The following is a 20,431-nucleotide window of genomic DNA, read 5'->3' as shown; positions in this document are numbered from 1 at the left end:
AATCCTGGCTCCACCCTCCTGTACAGATCCATAAGATGTCTCCTGAGTCTCCTTTTTTTCCTTTTTTAATCTTCAGTTCTGTTTCAAATCTCTGCTGGGCAGTGATAGGAGATACTAATGAGTCCCAGAACATTGGGAAGGTCTGGATTACACTTCAGGATGATACATGCCTTCAAGATTTCCTGATGTGACCACCTTAAAGAATCATTTAAGACAAACAGTGCTCTTGAAGCCAAACCTTGGTATGAAGTGCTCTGCCTAAGACTTAACAGCACCTGATGATGAGAGGAAATACTTTCTATGCCTACCTGAATTTGGCTTTTTCAATTATTTTTCTGGCCTCCTCATGTGTGCTGCCCACCAGAGAATCTCTGTTGATAGCGATGAGTTGGTCTCCAGGTCGGAGCCGACCATCCTAAACAAACGGGGAGAAAGACACAGCATTGAGAAGGGTATCTCTGCCCAAAGCCTTCTCCTGCAACACAAATCCTCATTAGCCCATGCAATTATCCATCCACTCTTAGAAAGCTGCTTCAGAACATCCACAGCCTCTAGGAAAGGTCCCCATGGCAGAGCTCCTGAGGGTCTCCACGCCAGCTTACCTTGTAACAGTCCCCATCTGGCAAAAGCTCTTGGACATAAATCATGGGCCCGTCGGGCCTGTTGGATCCGCCACTGATTGTCAGCCCCAAGCCGGAGGAGTTTGCTATAGAAATGCTCTGGATTCCTGAGTCAATGGAGTAGCTGCAAAGGAGAGAAGTCAGCAGGTGACTCAAGGTGATCTGGGTTATCTTCTCGTATCGCTGAACAAACTGCCTGGATTTATTTCCATGTGTGATCCTTCTACCTTCTCCCAGCCTTTTATTTGCATCCTTTCTTTCACCCACCATTGGAAAGGGGAAGTGAGGCTTCCTGCTCTTTGGCAGACATTGTTCAGTGTTATTAAGGTGACTGCTTCCCCTAATCCCCAATAGGGAAATACTAATTTAGAGAAGAAACTAAAAATTTAACCAGAATATATTTGGCATTCCTGGTTTTATAGCCAAAAGCACACAAATGATCAACACGGTTGTTGCTTGAATCCAACTAAATCACCAGACAGCAATGTACAGATGGATCAGCTATCAAGCAGTTCTTAGGAAACATCAAAGTGAAGCTTGGGATACACAGCTGGGTGTGTCTTAACCAGGGTTTGGACCCAAAATCGTGCAAGATGCCCCAAGAAGTGGGCATCCTTTACAGCAACACCCACCACACTGTACGTTGCTGCTGCAGCAGGTGGCTCACCCAGTCAAGGATGCAAAGGAGCAACAAACACACTGGCCCCTTCCCTCCAGGAGCTGCTGGACAGGACTCAACAGGCCACCAAGGCCCTGTGCCAGCAGGGAGGTCTGCCAGTAGCAGAGTGGTGGGAGCAGAGATTTCACTGAGCTCCCATGAGCAGCACTGCAACAGGGCAGGGTTTGGGGAAGGATTTGGTGGTATATAAGGATCAGCAAGCCTTTTCCTCCGAATGGGATGGGTGCAGCTGGTGGGTGCAGCTGAATTTTTGTTTTTCAGTTTATTTCCACAGCAGCCACTGCTCAAACAGTCCGTGCTGGCTCCTCGTGTTAGAACTTCAGACACAATAGCAGCTGTGCATCCTGTGTCCCACGGTGACACCAGCACATGTTCCCAAGCAGTGCCCTCCCTGCTGGTCAGACACCCCAGTGGAAGGGGTGCATGGGCCTCAGTCTTATGAAAAAACATTGCTTTAAGGTGAACAATCTTATGGAAATGGTGTAATTAAATACAGCATTAAAATGCTCCGTTCAGCCCAAAATCTCAGACACTGACTGTGGTGAGATTGCACTGCACCCAACTCCCATTGCTCAGCGGAGGGGCAGGGCCTCAGGTGATACCACAATGAGAAGTCACAGCCTGGGGACAACCTGTGCTGAGCAGATGGAAAGGCCCATAGCCCAAATTACATCTCACAGCTGCCCATCAATGCTCAGGTGAAACCAGAGATCTGTGATTCCAGGGGAAGACCCCTGGGGCCTGGCAGCAGCATGGAGACAAGCAGAACATGGCACAGCATGGCAAGGAGGCCACCAAGACAGGGCCCTCTAGCCTAAATGCCCATTTTCCTGCCCACAGAGGGGAGTTGGAATGAGATGATCTCTGAGGTTCCATCCCACCCAACCCATTCTGGATTCTACATCTCAGCCTGGAGGGAATTAACAGCACAGTAAGGATGGCTTGTCCAAAGCAGCTGCCAAGCAGATGATCTGGTGTCTCCTCTGTGTGGGTCTCTCACTCCATGCAAGCAGCTTAAACCTCTGGTGCCAAATATTTGTCCTCTGCAAATCCCTAATAAGCTGGTATTTAGCAAGAGGATTTACTGGTTCTGCAGTGAGGGCTGATTCTCTTTACCAGTGCCTTGACTTGTTTGTGTTGGCAAAGGAGGGGAGCTACAAGCCCTGGGGACAAATGGTCCTCATTCCATGACTGTGAACACCCTCCAAGCTGTTCCTCTGGAAAAGGGCCCTGGAGACGAGACTGCAGAAAAACCAGCTCTGCCTGTCCAAACCTCTGACCCTGCGGAATGTGCAAGGGCTGATGACCACATGAAACACACTCTGGGAGATGCTCTGGCCTCCAAAGGATGCAGTCACTGCAGACTGATGACCCCAAAGCAAAGGGCATCCAGGGATCATAGAGAGCTGCTGGTGCTCTTGGAGCATAGGGTCAAAGTGAAAGGAGCAGGACAATAGGAAACAAGCTCCAAAAACACCTCCCGAAAGCAGCAGCAGCCTTGCAGGAACACTCTGCTTGTGGTTTACAAGGTGATGTGCAGGGCCCTCTCAGCTGGCCATAAACCATGGCCTCTCCCTGGGATTCAGAGGGGAGGAAGAGGAGCTGCTGCATGGTTAACCGTGGTGCAGACATATTGATTGTCTCAACTGGGAACCTTTTCACCCTTGGGAACAAACCTCCCAGGAACAGCCAAGATGCTGCCACCACATCCAAAAGATGCTGTGGCCTCTGGACTGTTGTGGCGACAGAAGAGTAGAGAGGCCACAAGGATGAGCAAAACTGTTCAACAAGCACTGGAGTCCTTTCCTGGGTGCAGCCCCCTGACATTTGGTGGTCTCCTGGTGAGCCGCCAGGCCAGGCTGGTGGCATCTGTACGTACTGTGCGTGAGGAGTGTGCGCCAGGCTCCCGAGGAAGGGGCCGTGGGAGTTGGCAGGGCTCAGCAGCAGCGGGCTCTGGGAGCGCGAGGACGAGCCCGAGGAGGTGCTCTCCAGGTATCGACCTGAAAGCAAAGGCAGAGTGAGTCCAGGGCACGCAAACACTCCAGCAGCATCCCCCCTGCTCTGCTGCTGAGAGCTGATGCTGCACTCCTGGATTTTTGGGGAAAGCCACATGGTAGTTAAAGGCATCAAGACACGGCTGAAGGAGATGAAACATTCAGCCTGCTTGGTTACAATTCCAGCGTGGGACTGTCACCCCTCTGCCAACCCTACACACCTCTGCCACAGGGGAAGGGCCAGCAGCTGTCTGGTGGGATGCCAAGCCGTAGGGAAAGCTTTCTTCCCCAGGCACACAAGGCTTTTCATGCTGGCATCTTGCTAAGGTTAACCTCGTTGCATCTCATTAAACATTTCCGATTTGCAAATGAAAAATGATTATGTTTAAATGAATTATTGATGAAACACCTTGAAATCCAGAGCAAAACTGTACAGCTGCATTTACTGATGGAGTCACTTGCCCAGAACATCAGTTAGGCAGAATCTGGGGATCAGGGGAGTGGTTATGACCCCAATTCAAGTCTCCCTCGATCACCCTGTGGCAGCACTGGCCACGCTCTTGGCATGCACCAGGGATCTGCAATAAGGAAAAGCTTTCTTCAAACCTCCACCCCAACACCTACTCAAATCCAACCACAGCTCCTTCAGAATGACACTGGGATAAAGGCAACTCCCTCTGCAGAGAGAGGGGCTTTCAGTTCCCTGCTAAGCTACTCACTGCCACCGTGCAGGACCGGCGAGCTCCGCGCTGAGCCCGTGTTGCTCTGGGAGCCGAACTTCTCCAGCAGCTCCGAGAATTCTCTCCTGTAAACAAAACCATGGTGCAGTCAGCTGCTGCTCAATACTCCCTCTCCATGATTATATGGCAAGAGAGCCCCCGATGGCAGTGACTGGGTACCAAGGCTGCAGGGCCGGTGCTCTCCAGCTGTGGGGAGCAGACAAAGCTTCCTCATGCACAAGGGAAACACCCTCTGCTTTCAAGAGCTTGTGCAAGGCTTCAGGTCTATAATCAATGTCATGGCAGTGCAGCTTTCCTGTGATGGGCTGCAGCTCTAGAGTGCTCCTACCGTGCCCAGAGTGTGTTCAGGGCATGAGGAGCTGGGAAGTGTCATGTCCTTAAAGGTCTTTTCCATCTTTATGACCCTATGATTCTATGGACAGCTCTGTGCTGAGAACTGTCATCCTGGGAGAGGGCAGGATGAACACTGGAGCCCTGCCTTACATCCTGGAAGGACTCCAGTGTTCATCCTGCCCTCCACCCCTGCTCATGGACCCTCCTGGGAATGTTTTCACCCCCAACAATAAGGCTCAAAAGTTTTGCAAACGCACCACACAAATTAAACCCTGCCAGAAGGAGTGGTAACTGTGCAAACATAACCCAAAAATTCTTGGCCTGTTTGTGACTCCTTCTAGGACAGTTAAATACAGGTTATTCTCTGTTTTTTCTCCTCTTTTCCTGGATAGAAAGCAGATCTCATAGCTCTTGCTGGAGTAAAGGAGATGGTTTATGGGGCACCTGCAAAAGCATCAACCCATTCTCTCAATCCATCCATGATGATTTTCTCCACAAACATCACAAGCTAAACCCTTGGAGCATGACACCTCAACCAAGATCTGCATGCAATCTTATCCCCAAAATCCCCTGGAAACTGATCTCCATGCTCAGGCACCAGATGTTTTGTTCCAGGTTGAGTTTGACCACCATGTGTCGAGCTGGAACTCCCTGTACACCACAGGTGATTTTCTTCATGATCTTTTTTTGCGTTTTTTTAAACTCCATTAAGAGCTACCATTGTCCACATTTACCAGCTCCTGCCTCATTTCTGTAACTTTTCTTTGAGTTGCTGTGAGCCCCTCGCATCCTTTCAGATGAGGAGGCATGGAAAGGAGTGACATCTTCATCGTGCCCACGTTGAGCAGCCTTCTGATCCAGCCCTGCCACGCTGCTCTCCTGCTGTCCCTCTGCAATGGGGGATGTTTCTCTCCCTTCATAACCCATCCCCACCGGACCGATCCGACCTTTTGGCAGAGAGATCCTCAAGGATGACTCATTTCTTACACATGCCAGTTAATAAGCATCCAGGCAGTGGGACAGACCCTGAAAATGTTTTCTCAGTGGCCACAGTAACACCATTAGATGTTGTCTTTGAAGGCAGGAGGGAATCCCCATGGGAAGGTGCCTTCCTGATGCCATAGCCCCAGGAAAAGCCTGGTTATGAGTGGCTCCTTCTCAGGCTTGGCAGACACAAGCTCAAGAGGTGAACCTGTAGGAACCCAGCCACAGCAAAGTTCCCTGAGCGAGGAGACTGCTGTGACACACTCGCAGACGCTGCGTCATCTGCGTTCCTCACCAGGACAGATGTTGGGTGTTATTGGCTAGATTAGAGTCAACAATATTAAATGATGAATGAATCATGAGCTCCTCAGGTTCCTGCTGGAAATGCTCTCAGTAATTTACATCTTCCCAGTCACAACCAGCTCATTAACGAACTTCAAAGACCAGTTCATGCCTTATCTAATATTGCCATCAAATGTATGCCTTATTCATTCAATTTAATGCTAATTTAAAACCCAAGTGTCACACAATGCTCAGTGACATCCCTTGGTGAATCCCAATATTTGCATCCATACTACTGTCTTTATCAACCAAACCCATGGCCTTAAACGAGACTGTGACTTTGTTCAGAAACCCCACATCTCACAGAGCTCTTTTGGCTTTCACCTCTTGGGCACAAACTTCTCAGGAACAGCCAAGATGCCACCAGGACCCCCAGAAGATGCTGTGACTTCCCAGTCATGGTGGTGATAAAGCAGTAGAGGGGACATGAAGATGATCAAGGCCATTCTCCAAGCACTGGAATTCTTTAATGGATCTACCCCTCAGACAGTGGCAGGCATTTGGTGGCCCACCAAGGGACAGCTGTGTGGGGCCAGCCCTGTGTGACCTGATGAGGGGAAGGCAGTTTCATAATGTAAGGTAAATACATAAAATATTAGGAAAATTTCTCCACTGAAAGGATGCCAGACACTGGGACAGGCTGCCCAGGGATGTGGTTCAAAAAACATGTGGATGTGACCCTTGAGGACATGGTTTACTGGTGGCCTGGGCAGTGGTAGGTTAAGAGTTGGACTCGAGGGTCTCAGAGGGTTTTTCCACCCTAAATGATTCCACAAGCACCGGGAAAGCAGAAGGACAAATCAGACCCTGGTTTGCTGATCCGTGGATCCCTGAGCCGAGCCTTGGGTGGATCTCAGCGGAATGATTCCAGTTTCCCAGTAAAGCCTCTGTGTTTCTGCAGCTGATTCACACCAGTTTCACTGGCAGCTCACACAGCCATGGCCTTACCCCTCCCTGACCCCTGCAGGGGCAGGTCCAACATGCTGGAATCTCACATATTATTCCCAGTGGTTACCAAATCACCAGCACTTTGGTTTTGTTTTGGGCTGAGTATTTCTGTGGTCATCTATTGTTCCATTTTCCTCAGATAATAATCCAGCAGAGCACAGAGGAGGTTATAAACACCACACAATGGCTGAAATACTCTTAGTTAATGCAAATGCAACTGGTGCAGCAGCTCTGTGACCCTGCAAACCCTGTCACCAACCTGCGCTGCCAAACTTTGTCATAAATGAGGACATGCATGGACTCAGCGCTCCTTGTTGTTGTTTATTTTGTGTCCTGAAATTCATCCACAAAGGAGGTTTATCATTATTTTCTCAGGAGCCTGAATGAGCTGTGAGACTGGGTCCAGCCCAGGGACAATGTGACCAAATGCCACCGTCCCAGCTCCTGCTTTGTTGGTCAGTCCTGCCAGCCCCAGTTCCACCAGGGACACAAACACATGACTAACTTGAGGCACACATCCCAGCAGAAAGTAAAGCACTTTCTGGTGCCAGTCTCCTGGGAATTAATTTTGTGCTCAGCGCTGTGTTTGGAGGAGTTGGATGCGGGCAGACAATGCCCAAACATTGCCGATTAATGAATGAGGGCACTGAAGGAATGCCAGCAGGCCTTGCTTTGTGCTTTCAGACACCAAGAGGCTTCAGAAGATGTCTTTAATATTTAAAATTTGACCCCTTACTAAAACATTGGCAATTGTCACGTGCCTGCAGGACTAAAATGCCCGGCTTGATTAAAAAACAACAACCGTGGCGTTGTATGAGGTGGAAAGTTCATTTTAACAAGCCCTTCTCCAGTTTTGTTTTTTCATTAGGATGCAAACATTTGAGGTCTGGAGGATGCTTGCAATAGAGCTTGGCCCTGAGCAGCCTTCAGCCAGCCCCAGGGTGGGATGGGGGGTCTGCCAGTAGCAGTCAGCTCCAGGATGACTTTGCTACAGATTAAGCAGCAGAGGGTCAATCTCTCTGCAGAAATTTTTTTTATCTCATAATGCCTCTTTGTCCTGCCCTTTTGTTCCTGGAAGAACAAAGGATGAATCCTACATCAAAGGTTGCACAGCGTCTGGAAACCTCAGCTCTGCACCACAGCTGGGAGAGAAAGTGGAGCCTGTGACATCAGAAATTACTGGTTTGTCTCCAAAAAAAAACAAACCTGCAGGTGAGTGGGAGCCATGAACCCAGAGCACTCCAAAAGTGTCACAAAGGCAGATTTTCTCACACAGCTCCAGTGGAATCAGGGCACCCACAGCCAGCCCGGGGCTGACACCCAGCTGTGTGGGGAGGTCACACCCTGGAGGGGAGGGATGGGGTATCCAGAGGGATCTGGACAGGCTGGAGAGGGGAAACCGTGCAAAATTCATAAAGTACAACAAAGCCAAGTGCCTGGGTCAGGGTAATTCCAAGCCCCAGTCCAGGCTGGGCAGAGAAGGAATCATAATCTCCCCTGGGAGAAGGATTTGGGCTGTTGGTGGGTGACAGCTGGACCTGCCCTGGCTGTGAGCACCCAGAAACCCCCCTGGGCTGGGCTGAGCCCTGCTATGGGCAGCAGGAGGGGGATTCTGCCCCTCTGCCCCCTCAGGTGAGACCCCACCTGCAGAGCTGCTCCAGCCCTGGGGCCAACAGCAGCAGGACCTGGAGCTGCTGGAGAGAGTCCAGGGGAGCCCAGGGAGATCCCCAAGGGCTGGAGCCCCTCTGCTCTGGGCCAGGCTGGGAGAGCTGGGGGTGCTCACCTGGAGAGGAGAAGCTCCAGGGAGAGCTCAGAGCCCCTGCCAGGGCCTAAAGGGGCTCCAGGAGAGCTGGAGAGGGACTGGGGACAAGGGATGGAGGGACAGGACACAGGGAATGGCTCCCACTGCCAGAGGGCAGGGATGGATGGGATATTGGGCAGAAATTGTTCCCTGGGAGGGTGGGCAGCCCTGGCACAGGGTGCCCAGAGCAGCTGTGGCTGCCCCTGGATCCCTGGCAGTGCCCAAGGCCAGGCTGGACAGGGCTTGGAGCAGCCTGGGACAGTGGGAGGTGTCCCTGGCCATGGCAGGGGTGGAATGGGATGAGATTTGAGGTCCCCTCCAATCCAAGCTGTTTGATGCCTTCCCTCTCTGTGGGTGGGATGGAAGCAGTGCCAGGCACAAGTGCACCTCACTGCTCTGGGAAAGGCTGGCAGCTTTTCCCAAAGCACAGCCTTTGTCCCTGGCACACCCAGGCTTGCTGGAGTCAGCCCTCCCTGCCAGCTGAGCAGCCAGTGCTCAAAACAACAGTGGCATGGGCTGAGCTGTCACTGTCACACGCAGGGCAGGAGGGAATATCCTGCATCTACACCAGGCCAGGCACCAGCTCCAGCCACAGCCCCTCTGCTGGGAAAATCAGTGCAGACAGAATGACCTGGAACTGATTCTGCCCCTTTTCCTGGGCCTGGACCTCAGGGCCTGGGGTCACTTCTGGACCCCTCACAAGGGGCTGGAGCAGATCCAGGGAAGGGAACAGAGCTGGGAAGGGGCTGGAGCACCAGGAGCAGCTGAGGGAGCTGGGGGGGCTCAGCCTGGAGAAAAGGAGGCTCAGGGGGACCCTGTGGCTCTGCACAGCTCCTGACAGGAGGGGACAGCCAAGGGGGTCGGGCTCTGCTCCAGGGAACAGGGACAGCACAAGGGGAAATGGCCTCAAGTAGTGCTGGGGGGGTGTCAGGTTGGACATCAGGAGGAATTTCTCCATGGAAAAGGTGGTCAGGCTGCCCAGAGCAGTGGTGGAGTCCCCACCCCTGGAGGTGTCCAAGGAACAACTGGATATGGCACTCGGTGCTCTGGGCTGGGAGACCAGTCAGAAGTTGGACTCGAAGATCTTTTCCAACCCCAGCGATCCTGTGTGAGTCTGATGCTGTTCCATAGTGCCAGAGCACTTGCAGAGAAGCAGCCTTTCCTTCCTGCTGCTTGTGTGAGCCCTGCTAATCCAACAGCCCCTGCTCCTGGGATGCTGGGGATGCACCTCGTGCGCAGACAATGAATTTAGTATTTCATCCTGCCAGGACTCAGAGGTGCAGCACAAACTGGCTCCTCCCAGTGATAAACCTGACAGACCAGGCCGATATCTGTGCAACGCAGAGAAACAAGGAACTATTGTAACTTTCAGGCTGAGAATGAATAAACAATAATTATGACTATGCAATAAATTATCCTCATTAGCTGAAGGTGAGCACAGATGAAAATCAGATTTAAGCATGACCTAAACCTGGTGAGTCCAGCTCCAAATCTGAATCCTCTGCTTTAAGCCCTGGCATTACTGCTGCTCTCTGCAGCCCAGCTGATGCGACAGGCCCAAAACATGCATCTGATACATGCCAGAGACTGAGTTCCATGAAAAGCACAGGTAATTTGGGCTTATAATTAACTCCAGAGACAAATAATAGCGTTTATGACTCAAATTCACCCAAGGGCAACCACAACAAAATGCTACTCAGCTGAGTCATTGGGAAAATTGGCAGCGGTGTTGGATCCAACCCAGAGCCATGACGTTCCCTCCTCCAGAGTGCTTTGAGTGAGGAAGGATCTGAAAATAAACCGAATTTTCTCTGTCCTGTGTCCTCCTCAGCTTGTGGGTCTTGTGAGCTGCTTTGCTGGGCGGTGGGAAGGGGGAAAGCTGCCCACAGCTCACGGCATGGCACTCCACAGGCATCACCCCCAGAGCTGATGGCCCCTTTCCACCCGGCTGGCTGCTCACCCATGCTCAAGGATAGACTTAAAAGATAGCAGGGCATCAATAAAAGACAACACTAAGTGGGAAAAAAAGTGGAGAGCAGAAAAATCCTTCCCCATGTTCCCACAGCCCTTAATCCTGGAGATATGTATTCGTGTATCAAACAGTTTGCGAGATGATTATGTAAGTGAAATCTCTGCAAATCTTTTGGAAAAAAGAATAAATAAACTGATTACTTCCCCCCTCTCTCTCTGGCTAACCTTTTGCAGATTTAAGAGATAACCAACAGGGAACGGAGGCCAAATAAATTGCTTAAAGTTTCATTGCCCTGCCGGCCTGCCCCAGCGCCCTGCAGGGCAACCCGGGCTGCGGGAGCAGGGGGGAGCTGCAGCCACGCCTGCTGCAGGAAACATCTGCTGCAATTTGGGATATCAGGAGCTACACAAACAGCTTGAAACAGATCATGGTGGAGGCAGAAAACCTGGGGGCTCTGGCTGAGGAATCAAGTGTTTCAGAGCAAGTCTTGCTGCTGCTGGACACAGAGATCCCAGCTGAGCTGTGGGATCCCATCTCTCCTGCCCACTGGCACTCTGCCCCACCAAGGGGCAGATCCAGAGCTGCATCCTGAGCATCCCTACTTGGACCAGAGGATCCCTGGTGACCTACTTGCTTCACCCAGCATTTCCTCAGAGCTGCTGAAGGACTTGCACTTAATGTAATAATAGGAGATGCCATTTCCCCTGGAAGAGGGTGGCTAGAAGCAGCCCGTCATTAATAGCGAATAATTCTTCCAGCAGCGTATTGCTGTGTCAGAATTAGTCTCACGCCTGTCATTAGAGCACTCTCACTGCTCTGCCAAGGCAGGAAGGCTGCACAGCAGCTGATGGATAAGGAATGCAGCCATCATTAATCACCCATCATCTCCACGCTAACGGGACCTGGGTGCGTTCAGCGGGGACTCTGAGCTGCGGCCAGCCACGGGCAGAGCACAGCCTGCCTGCCCACAGCCACACTCTGCCAAATCCCACCCTCATTCCTCTGCTTCCTGCAGCACCTCAGCTTCCCCAAGCCCTGTTTCTGTCAAGGGAGAGGATGTGCCAACACATTGTGCCAGATCTCCCGTGGGATATCAGCAAAGACCCCACTAATCCATACCTTGGTTCCCACAGTTCTGCCCGCTCCCATGGCACCATCATTGTCCCACACAGCTTAAATCCAGTCAAGACAGGACTGAACTCTTTCCTTCTCCTTCCAAACCTCTGAGTCTCTCCAGAGAGAGCAAGGTTTCCCAGGGAGCAACAAGGGGACAGGTCTCAGGGAGAAACTTCTCATCCTCCCTGAGAAGGAGGAAACCTCTGGGGAAGGAAGACCTGAACTCAATGTATCCAACCAGAAAGGAGAGGGAAGATCCTGGTATCCCTGCACATCTTCATCCAGATCTCTGTGCAGGATGTGCTGAAACACCACACAGCAGAGCTGAGGGAGCTGTGCCAACCTACAGCCAAGACTGGAGCAGCCCTGGTCCTCTCTGGGGAAACACCTGTGGAAATCTGCTCAGTGCTGGGATGTCCCACAGACCCCACCCAGGCAGGGCTGGAGCTGGGAGCCACCAAGGGAAGCTTTGCTTCCTTCCATTCCAGCTGCACTGAATTCCCACCCGTGCACAGTTAGCAAAGACCCCCGGCCACCTCTGCCTTCCCCGTGGGCTTTGGGCCTGATTTGCCCCAAGGCTCTACAGCTGTGGTGCCAAGGAGTGCCACAATCTCCCTTCCCAGGCTGCCACGTGCCCCTTACTTGGCGTCGTCATCGCGGGCTATCAGGAGGCGCATGTGGCTGGTGGCCGACGCCGTCCTCAGGATGTCCACGGCCCTGGAACACAGAGACCAAGACATGTCAATCCCACTGGAGCTCCACTGGTCTCGCCCTGCTCATCTCACAGCTGGGCAGAGACCCCTGACCTGGGCAAACCCTGCCAGCAGCCGAGGCCTTGGCTGGATGCCCTTCCCTGCCCTGGCAGCGAGGCTGAGGGCAGCCCAGCCAGATCCTGATTTTCCCACTTCTGCAGTAACTGAGAAGTCCCTGATAGCAAAACCTAGAAGACACCTGTGGTGGTGAGCAAATCCCCCTGCACAGCCTGTGGCAGGTGGTCTTTAACATCCCTTCCAACCCACACCATTCCATGATTCTGTAATTCCCGACCTGGGGAAGTTTCCATCCCAGGGACAGCCTTTTTCTGGGTCAAAATACAAGTGCCCTTGGCAGCCAGAGCAGTTGCTGGGAGCCAGGCACAGCCTCCCACAGCCACAGAGATGTTCTCATGGACATCACCAAACCCAGCTGCCCTGGGGCTTGGGCATCAGGACCAGCTCCTCGTGCTGCTTCCCATCCAGGCTCGGCACCTGGTGCAGGAATGCAGGGAGGCACTAGGATAGCACAGGGTTTAATGGGAAAGGAGAACCCCCAAGGTGTTGGTGCTCCTGTGGAGCTGTGAATGATTCTCTTGGTGGGGAGCTGAGGGGCTGGATCGTGGCTCCAGAAGGAACTGGAGCAGCACTGTCAGGCTCAGGCACCAGCTAATCTCCAGTGCTGGGAACTGCAGGATGTGTTGGGAAGCTGCAACAGATGCAGTGGAGGTGCCAGGAGATGTTTAAAAACTCAGCATTTTGGGGGAATGTCTCAGATCCAATTTGGACCCTCTGGTCTATTTTTAGATTGAATCTTTCTGTCTGATAATTTCCAAGTTGGCTCTTGGGAACGGCACCCAGAGTGATGCCCTGGTGCCCTCCACACAACTCACAGCCTAAGCTGCTTCACAGAGTCCCACAAAAGCAACAGGAATGGGAAATTTCCATGTGGATAGGGTACCTCTCGCTTGTAACCCCAATCAGGGACTCTCCATTGACCTCCAGGATCTGGTCTCCTGGCTGCAGGCGCCCTAGAAAAGAAAACTCATGGATAGAAACTGGAAAATACAGCTTGAAGGGACTGGGAGAGGCTGGGCAGTTCCCCCCTGTGCCCAGAGACAGCATGAGAAATGCATTTGTTGTTCCAGAGATGCTCGCCCGACCTGTTTTTCCAGATGTCCATAAATGAAGTTTCTGCAACCTCACGGAACAACCCGTGCCAATGTCCCAGCACTTCCTCTGCTCTAGGAAGTTGCAAAAGTAAATACTGAAAACTGCAATAAAGCTTTTGCTTAAATTGCTTTGAGGTCAAGTAGTTCAGTTCGAGGTCAGGTAGAAAACCATGAGAGGCACTTCCACCTGTTCTGGATTTATTTTCCTTTATTGGATGGAAAAATGATGTAACAGCTGGGGAAAAAAAAAGAGATCTTTTTAGCTGAAGCTGTAAAATATGAGCTCTGCAAGCCCGTAATACCTACTTAGGTGAACATATTCACAATGAAATCAGTGACCCAGAGCAGAGCTGAGTTTGCAAAAGGATCTCTGGTCATTGCGGGGCCACAGGGAGGTGGGAAAGGACAGGGAAGTTCTTGTGTGGCAGAGGTGGGTCGTGCTCTACACACACAGAGCAACAGTACAGATGCTGAGGAGCCAGTCCAAGGCTGCTGTCAGACGTTAGAACAGCTGCCACACTAAAAAAATACCCCAATCACTGGAAAATCTCCAAGCGAGCACCCAAAACATCTAATAAGGGATGAAACAAATGTGTGAAATAAATACCCTCAGTCTGGGCTGTTCTCAGACCTCATGGCACTCTGCCCCGTGTTCCACTCACCATCTGCGTAAGCAACACCCCCTGGAAGGATCCTCTTGACGTAAACTCCATATTCTTCTCCAGTGAGCTCCTTGATGCCACCAATGACCTTAATGCCTGCAGGAAGAACACAGCCCATGCACAAAGGCAAGAGAATCAGAGCTGGCAAAGGCCATGCCTGAGGGATGTAGCCCCAACCCTAAATTCATGGAATCCTGGAATGATCTGGGTTTGAACAGACCTTAAAGGCCCTCCAGTGCCACCCATGCCATGGCAGGGACACCTCCCACTGTCCCAGGCTGCTCCAAACCCCATCCAGCCTGGCCTTGGGCACTGCCAGGGATCCAGGGGCAGCCACAGCTGCTCTGGGCACCCTGTGCCAGGGCTGCCCACCCTGCCAGGGAACAATTCCTAATTCCCAATATCCCATCCATCCCTGTCCTCTGGCAGTGGGAGCCATTCCCTGTGTCCTGTCCCTCCATCCCTTGTCCCCAGTCCCTCTCCAGCTCTCCTGGAGCCCCTTTAGGCCCTGGCAGGGCTCTGAGCTCTCCCTGGAGCTTCTCCTCTCCAGGTGAGCACCCCCAGCTCTCCCAGCCTGGCTCCAGAGCAGAGGGGCTCCAGCCCTTGGGGATCTCCCTGGGCTCCTCTGGACTCTCTCCAGCAGTTCCAACTTCATCACTGATGGGAAAGGATCTGTTCCTGCTGCAGATCAAAACATTCCTGGTGACGAGTGTTTCCCGCAGGAGATTCCCCCCTGTGCACACCTGGACAGCCCCAGGGGCAGGGCAGTGGTGGGGACATCTCCACGCCCCTGCCAGGCCCCAGCAGCACCTCAGCCCCTGATGGCAGAGCCACACCCCAGGAGTGGCCACTTGGGTCAGAGTTTGGCAGAGGAGACCCCTGCACCATGTCTGAGCCACTCCCCATTTACCTCCACTGGGTCCCAAATAGAAATCTGCTTGAAGTAAATGTTTATAAAATATGTAAAAAATCAGCCCCACGGCACAGGGCAGCCCGGGTGCCCTGCAGCACCTGCTCAGGGCTCCTGCTCCTCACAGCCACCCCTCCTGTCCCCATAAGCCGGCTGGCAGGAAAAGGTCCAAGAGACTTATTTACCCAGGCCTCATGAAGTCCTGCTTCGAAGATCCAGGCTATGCACAGAAGGATTAAAAAGCCTGGCTTTAATTAAGAAATCTCTGCCCAGAGCCCCCCGGTCGGGCATTTTGCTGCTGTGGTGCAGGGGCAGGCTGGGGACAGGCTGGGGACGGGCAGTGCCACCGAGCCAGCGCCAGGCCAGCCCTGTGCCCCTGTGTAGGAACAAGGCACAGCTGCCCTAAAACCGGGAGGGAAGAGGATCCCGAGTCGGGGCTGCTCAGGACACAGCACCATTCCCATCCCTGCTTCCCTTCCTTTCATAAGCCAAGCTCTGCTCTCAGGCCCCTCAGAGCTTTCATCTGCCTCTAGGGAAAGACTTTGTGTCTCACGTCAACTTTATATTAAATTAGATTAAAATGAAATCATTACAATTTCCCATAAAGACATTTCTATTTCTATATGCAGCAATGGCTTCTTTTCCTGAGCTCCAAGTCCCAGCTCTGTCTGGTTGCTGGAGTTTATTCACTGGGCTTAATGCATTAACCAGGCACTTGTGAGGAGCTGTTTTACTGCTGGCACAGGGAACTCACAGCAGAACACCTCAGGAACTGGCACTAATATTTTCTAATTAGTAATATAATAGTATAGTATTATATAATCATATTATTATAATTTATAATATTTTCTATTGCATTATAAAAGAAATTCACTCAAATTGGAAATATTGCCCCCCAAAAAAGTACCTATAAGCAGCACAAGCCTCACCAAGGTGTGGGTGAGGTCAAGGCACCTGGGCACAAAAAGTGGGGAGGAGATGCTCTGGCCATGGGCCAAAGGTAAAACGTGCTCATGGCCAGGGATGCTCAGCTGGAAATTCCTCTGCTCCCTGTGGAGCCAGAGGATCTCTCTGGGCTGTGCAAAGACACCCCAGGGAACAGGGGCACCCCAGGGGTGGGCTTGAGAAACCTTAGCAAGAGGGGTCCTGGAGAGACACAGCCCCATCGCTTCCCTGGGTGGAACAGAGCCTGGAAGTCCAGCCCAAGCCAAGGGAATGACTGAGGAACTCATCCTACATCTTTCTTCACCCCTAAAACACAGGAATTAGGAATGATGAAGAACACTGGACAAATAATATAAAAATCTGCACCTTGCAGAGGCTGAGCCACAGCATCCCCCAGCAGCCCAGTGTGTGCCGAGATATCAAATCAATAATGACTCATTTCCCTTTTGTGTCTGCAAATCAATTGTAAAAATGCCTTAATATAGCTGAAGTATCTCCAAATCCTCCTTTATCCCCAACGATGTCATGAGAAAATCCGATCTTGTTATTAAAATCAGTGATTACTCACAGTATTGCTCCAGACACACTCAAACTTGGATGGGAGGAGAAAAAAATCCCCGAGTTTGAACTTCCTTGTTGGAAAAGCAGCTGGATGCTGCTGAGCTCTGCCCACTACTCACACCCATCACCTCACCAAGAACGTGCTCTAGGTGCCAGTCCTGCCCCCCAAAATCCACTGGAGGGTCCCCACTGGGGCAGGGAGGAGGAGGAGGTGGAGGTTGAGGAGGAGGAGGAGGAGGAGGAGGAGGAGGAGGGAGGGCTCACCCTTTCCAGGGTTCAGACCACTCCAGGGGACAGCAGCTGATGGATGGCAGCAAACCTGGATCATCCAGGACTGTGGTGGCAGCATTCCTGGGACAGTAATTTTTTACGTATTTTATAAACATTTATTTCAAGCACATTTCTATTTGGGACCCAGTGTAGGTAAATAACGGCTCTTTAATTATCACAGCATCAAAGTCCCAGTATAATGCTTATTAAGTCATACTTAGGGCCAGATAATCTAGCCTATTTTGGATCCCTCTATTTAATCTTTCCTTTCTGGCAAAGGTCCTGGAGCTGATGCCCATGTCCCTGTTTTTTTTCTCTTCTGCAGACCAGAGTTTGCCAGAAAAACTCCAGATGGACCTAGAGGTAAGACTGACCAAGACTGTGTTTTCTTTAGGTTCTTAACGATCCTGTAGATGTCTCCAAGACCCTCAGGCTTCTCTGGTGCCTCTAATCCTGCTCCCACTAATGCCAGAGTCACAGTTCTCAGGCTATAATCTCACCTGCTCCTGGATCCACACAGGTCAGGGGGTGTCCTGGCTAATCTGGTTGTTTAGTCCAACTGGGATCATCCCGGGCACATCCTGACCCCGCTGCCTGCCAGGCTGGCCACAGAGAGGGGCCACCCGCTCTCTGCCTAAGCTGCCAATGTTCAATTACATTTCCCTTAATCCCCCTGTTGATCTTGCAGCCCCCGCCAGCTTGTTCTGTCTGGAGGAAGGGACAGATTGGAGGTGAATCACTCGCTGCCCTGTCCTAAGCAGATGAAGGTCAAGATAATGGGATCTTAGTGTTTCTGAGAAATGCTCCTTAATCAGCATTTCCCTTTGATGGCTATTCTTTAATTCGAGGTGCAGGTTTGAGGAGCTGCCAGGTAACCCCTTTGAACTTCTGCTGAGGTTCACTTGTGGGTTTCCACCTAAAGCCACAGAGCAACAGACCCGGGGCCAAATGCTGACCTGGCACCAAGCAGTGATGCTGCTCCAAAGGAACTGCTGGAATAATGCCTCATCCTACCTGGGAAACTGGTGGGATAACCCCTCATCCCACCTGGGAAACTGCTGGGATAACACCTGCATTCAGCTTGAGAAACTCAGGGCACTTTCTTTTCCCAAATAAACCCACTCTGAGCAGCTACACCTCTGCAAACACAGGGATTCTGTAAGCAGCACTCATCAGAGAGAGGTGATTAAGCTGCCAGAGGGCAGGGATGGATGGGATATTGGGCAGGAATTGTTCCCTGGGAGGGTGGGCAGGCCCTGGCACAGGGTGCCCAGAGCAGCTGTGGCTGCCCCTGGATCCCTGGCAGTGCCCAAGGCCAGGCTGGACAGGGCTTGGAGCAGCCTGGGACAGAGCAAGGTGTCCCTGCCCAGGGCAGGGGGTGGGATGAGATGAGCTTTGTGGCCCCTTCCAAGCCAATTCCATGATTTCTGGAGGATGATCACTCCTCCTGAGTGCCTCAAGCCTCACAGGAGAGGATGAAGCCAGCAGTTGATGGCATTAGGAAATCCACATTATTGTAGCTTCCTCCAGCACACCACAATTTGCTTTGTAGGTTCTGCTAGAGTGAAGTGGCTCACAAAGGGCTGCCACATCTGTCACTTCTTCCAGAGGTCAGTGATGGCCCCATCAGGCTTTTCTGGGCCTCCTCCTTTAATGAGCTAAAGGTGAATTTGGTTGAGGTGATGGGATTTCACCTCTGGAGATTAAAATATCATGTTCACCAAGTAAAGTCATTTTTCTGAGCTCCCATGAACCTCATGAACCTGGAAAGAGTCAGCAAAGCCATCCCTACATGGCAGAAAGTCTTGTTTACCCCAGAGCTGGAAACAGCCAATAATTAATCCTTAATTAATCTCAGGTCTCGGGAAAGCTGAATTTGTTTCTCTGGTGACTCCTCAGGAGCTGTCCCAGATGGTCATTCAGGAGTCTTTCCAAGAGGTCCCCATCTGCTCTGTGGGAGGGTGGGCTGCACTCACCACTAAGGATTAGGGGAGAGACTGTGAAATCCTGATGCAGGATCACAGATTTTTATCAAGTCCATGGCAGAGCACCACTGGATACAGAGAGGTCAGAAGAAATGCTCTGCTGGGTCCCTCTGGGCTGAGTGTCATGAGCCTGGGATTTTCTCACGTTCTGGTGGATGTGACCTTCTCTTTTCCCTTCTCACCCATGCTTTGAAGTTCAGAGCGCTGTGGAAGGACACCTGACTCACTCGGTGCTCATTCCCTTCCCCGTGGGCCAAACTTCCCAAACCCAGCTCATCCCAGTCCTCAGGAGCAGGAAGCACCTTCCATCCCTCATTGGGATGGCTTTCTGGGGGCAAAGTCTGCAGAGGGGCAGGGGAGTGCTGGAAATTCTGCTTATTTATTTATTTATTTATTTGGCATTTACATTGATTTAATCCAGAAAATTCTGAAAGGCCTCTCCCCCTCAGCCTGCTGAGGGAAGGGGTTGTGGCCCTGGGCTCCTGCACAGCTCCCAGCACTGGCTGCTCACCATTACCATAGAATTAGTTGGGATTTTGACATTTTTTTAATGTCTCGGCTGCAAAAGCAGCAGAAGATACTCGGCACAGGCAGGTACAAGACACAAGAACCAGAGAGACAGCAGCCTTCACACAGGGAGGCACATCCTGACACAGGCCCTGGGGACTGGGGGGAGGTTTGGGTATCCCAGCCCAGCCTGCTGCCCCTGGCACTCACCCAGCCCGTTTGCACACTCGTAGAAGTCGAAGCAGTGCACGGCTCGATCCATCCCGTACGGTCCCATCAGTGTCCTGGGGGAGACAAGAGGAGCAGCTTTCTGCCACGGGCCAGAGAGGACAGAGGCAGGGGTGCCCTGCCTGCACACACAGAGGCACATTGTCCCTGCCAGCCCAGCAGGCACTGCAGACACCCAGGCACAGCCCCACCACTGCACCCCCACGGGCAAAACAGCCCCCAGCCAGCCCCCCCGGCCTCTACACAGATAAATGAGAGAATATGTGCAGGGCTGAGCATCATCCTCCCCACCCAGCAAATCTGATGGACCTGTCTGTGATTCATTACCCCAGATTATCAGGGCTGCACAGCTGTGCAGCACCCGGGAAATGAGATCAGAGCTGGAATAAAGCAGTTTCACAAACACAGCCTGTGATGAGCGCAGCCGGGCACAATCCACTCTCGAGGTTTTTAATGCAGGCAGAGGGATGCAACAGGGGATGCAAGAGCTGCTCCAAGTCCTGCCTGGCCTGGTGGGAGCTTCTCACCACAAGCCAGAGCAGGTGCAAGAGCATCACACACCTGAGATTCCCCCAGGCCAAGTAACTCCCCAAAACATCTCACACTCTCCCCTAAACACCTTAGGCAAATGAATGACCCCAAATGAATGACCCAAAAACCACCCTGCCCCAACCACAGGTGCCAGACTCCAAACCTGGGACCATCAGTGCTTCTCTTTGGGCTCCTCAGGATGGATGAGCCCTGATCTGAGAAACCCCGACCCAGATGTGCCAGGTGTAAAGAGGCACCAAAGCACTCCCCAAAATTTAAGTTGCGAGAGAGAAGGTGTTTCCCAATCGATACCAGGTCCCAGATCTGAGCACAGATGAGGAGGAACAGCAGCATGGGAAACAAGAGGCTGCTCCGGCAG

At 52.0% G+C, this 20,431-nt stretch overlaps 1 protein-coding gene across 1 annotated transcript in view; it reads right to left on the bottom strand.

Annotated features, from left to right (window-relative positions):
* Positions 1–20,431, bottom strand: part of LOC110470215 (syntaxin-binding protein 4-like) — a 42,445-nt gene that overhangs the window by 16,114 nt on the left and 5,900 nt on the right. Inside the window, exons 2-9 of the mRNA XM_021529699.4 lie at positions 19,504–19,577; positions 14,116–14,211; positions 13,243–13,312; positions 12,172–12,246; positions 4,013–4,098; positions 3,179–3,299; positions 603–744; positions 309–415 (exon numbers count right to left, since the gene is read on the bottom strand). Coding sequence (XP_021385374.4) covers positions 309–415; positions 603–744; positions 3,179–3,299; positions 4,013–4,098; positions 12,172–12,246; positions 13,243–13,312; positions 14,116–14,211; positions 19,504–19,577 — 771 coding nt within the window. The remainder of the gene's footprint in view (positions 1–308; positions 416–602; positions 745–3,178; positions 3,300–4,012; positions 4,099–12,171; positions 12,247–13,242; positions 13,313–14,115; positions 14,212–19,503; positions 19,578–20,431) is intronic.

The sequence above is a fragment of the Lonchura striata genome, chromosome 14, assembly GCF_050655825.1.
Source record: "Lonchura striata isolate lonStrDom1 chromosome 14, ASM5065582v1, whole genome shotgun sequence".
NCBI lineage: Eukaryota > Metazoa > Chordata > Aves > Passeriformes > Estrildidae > Lonchura > Lonchura striata.
This window is presented reverse-complemented; position numbering and strand designations above follow the sequence as displayed.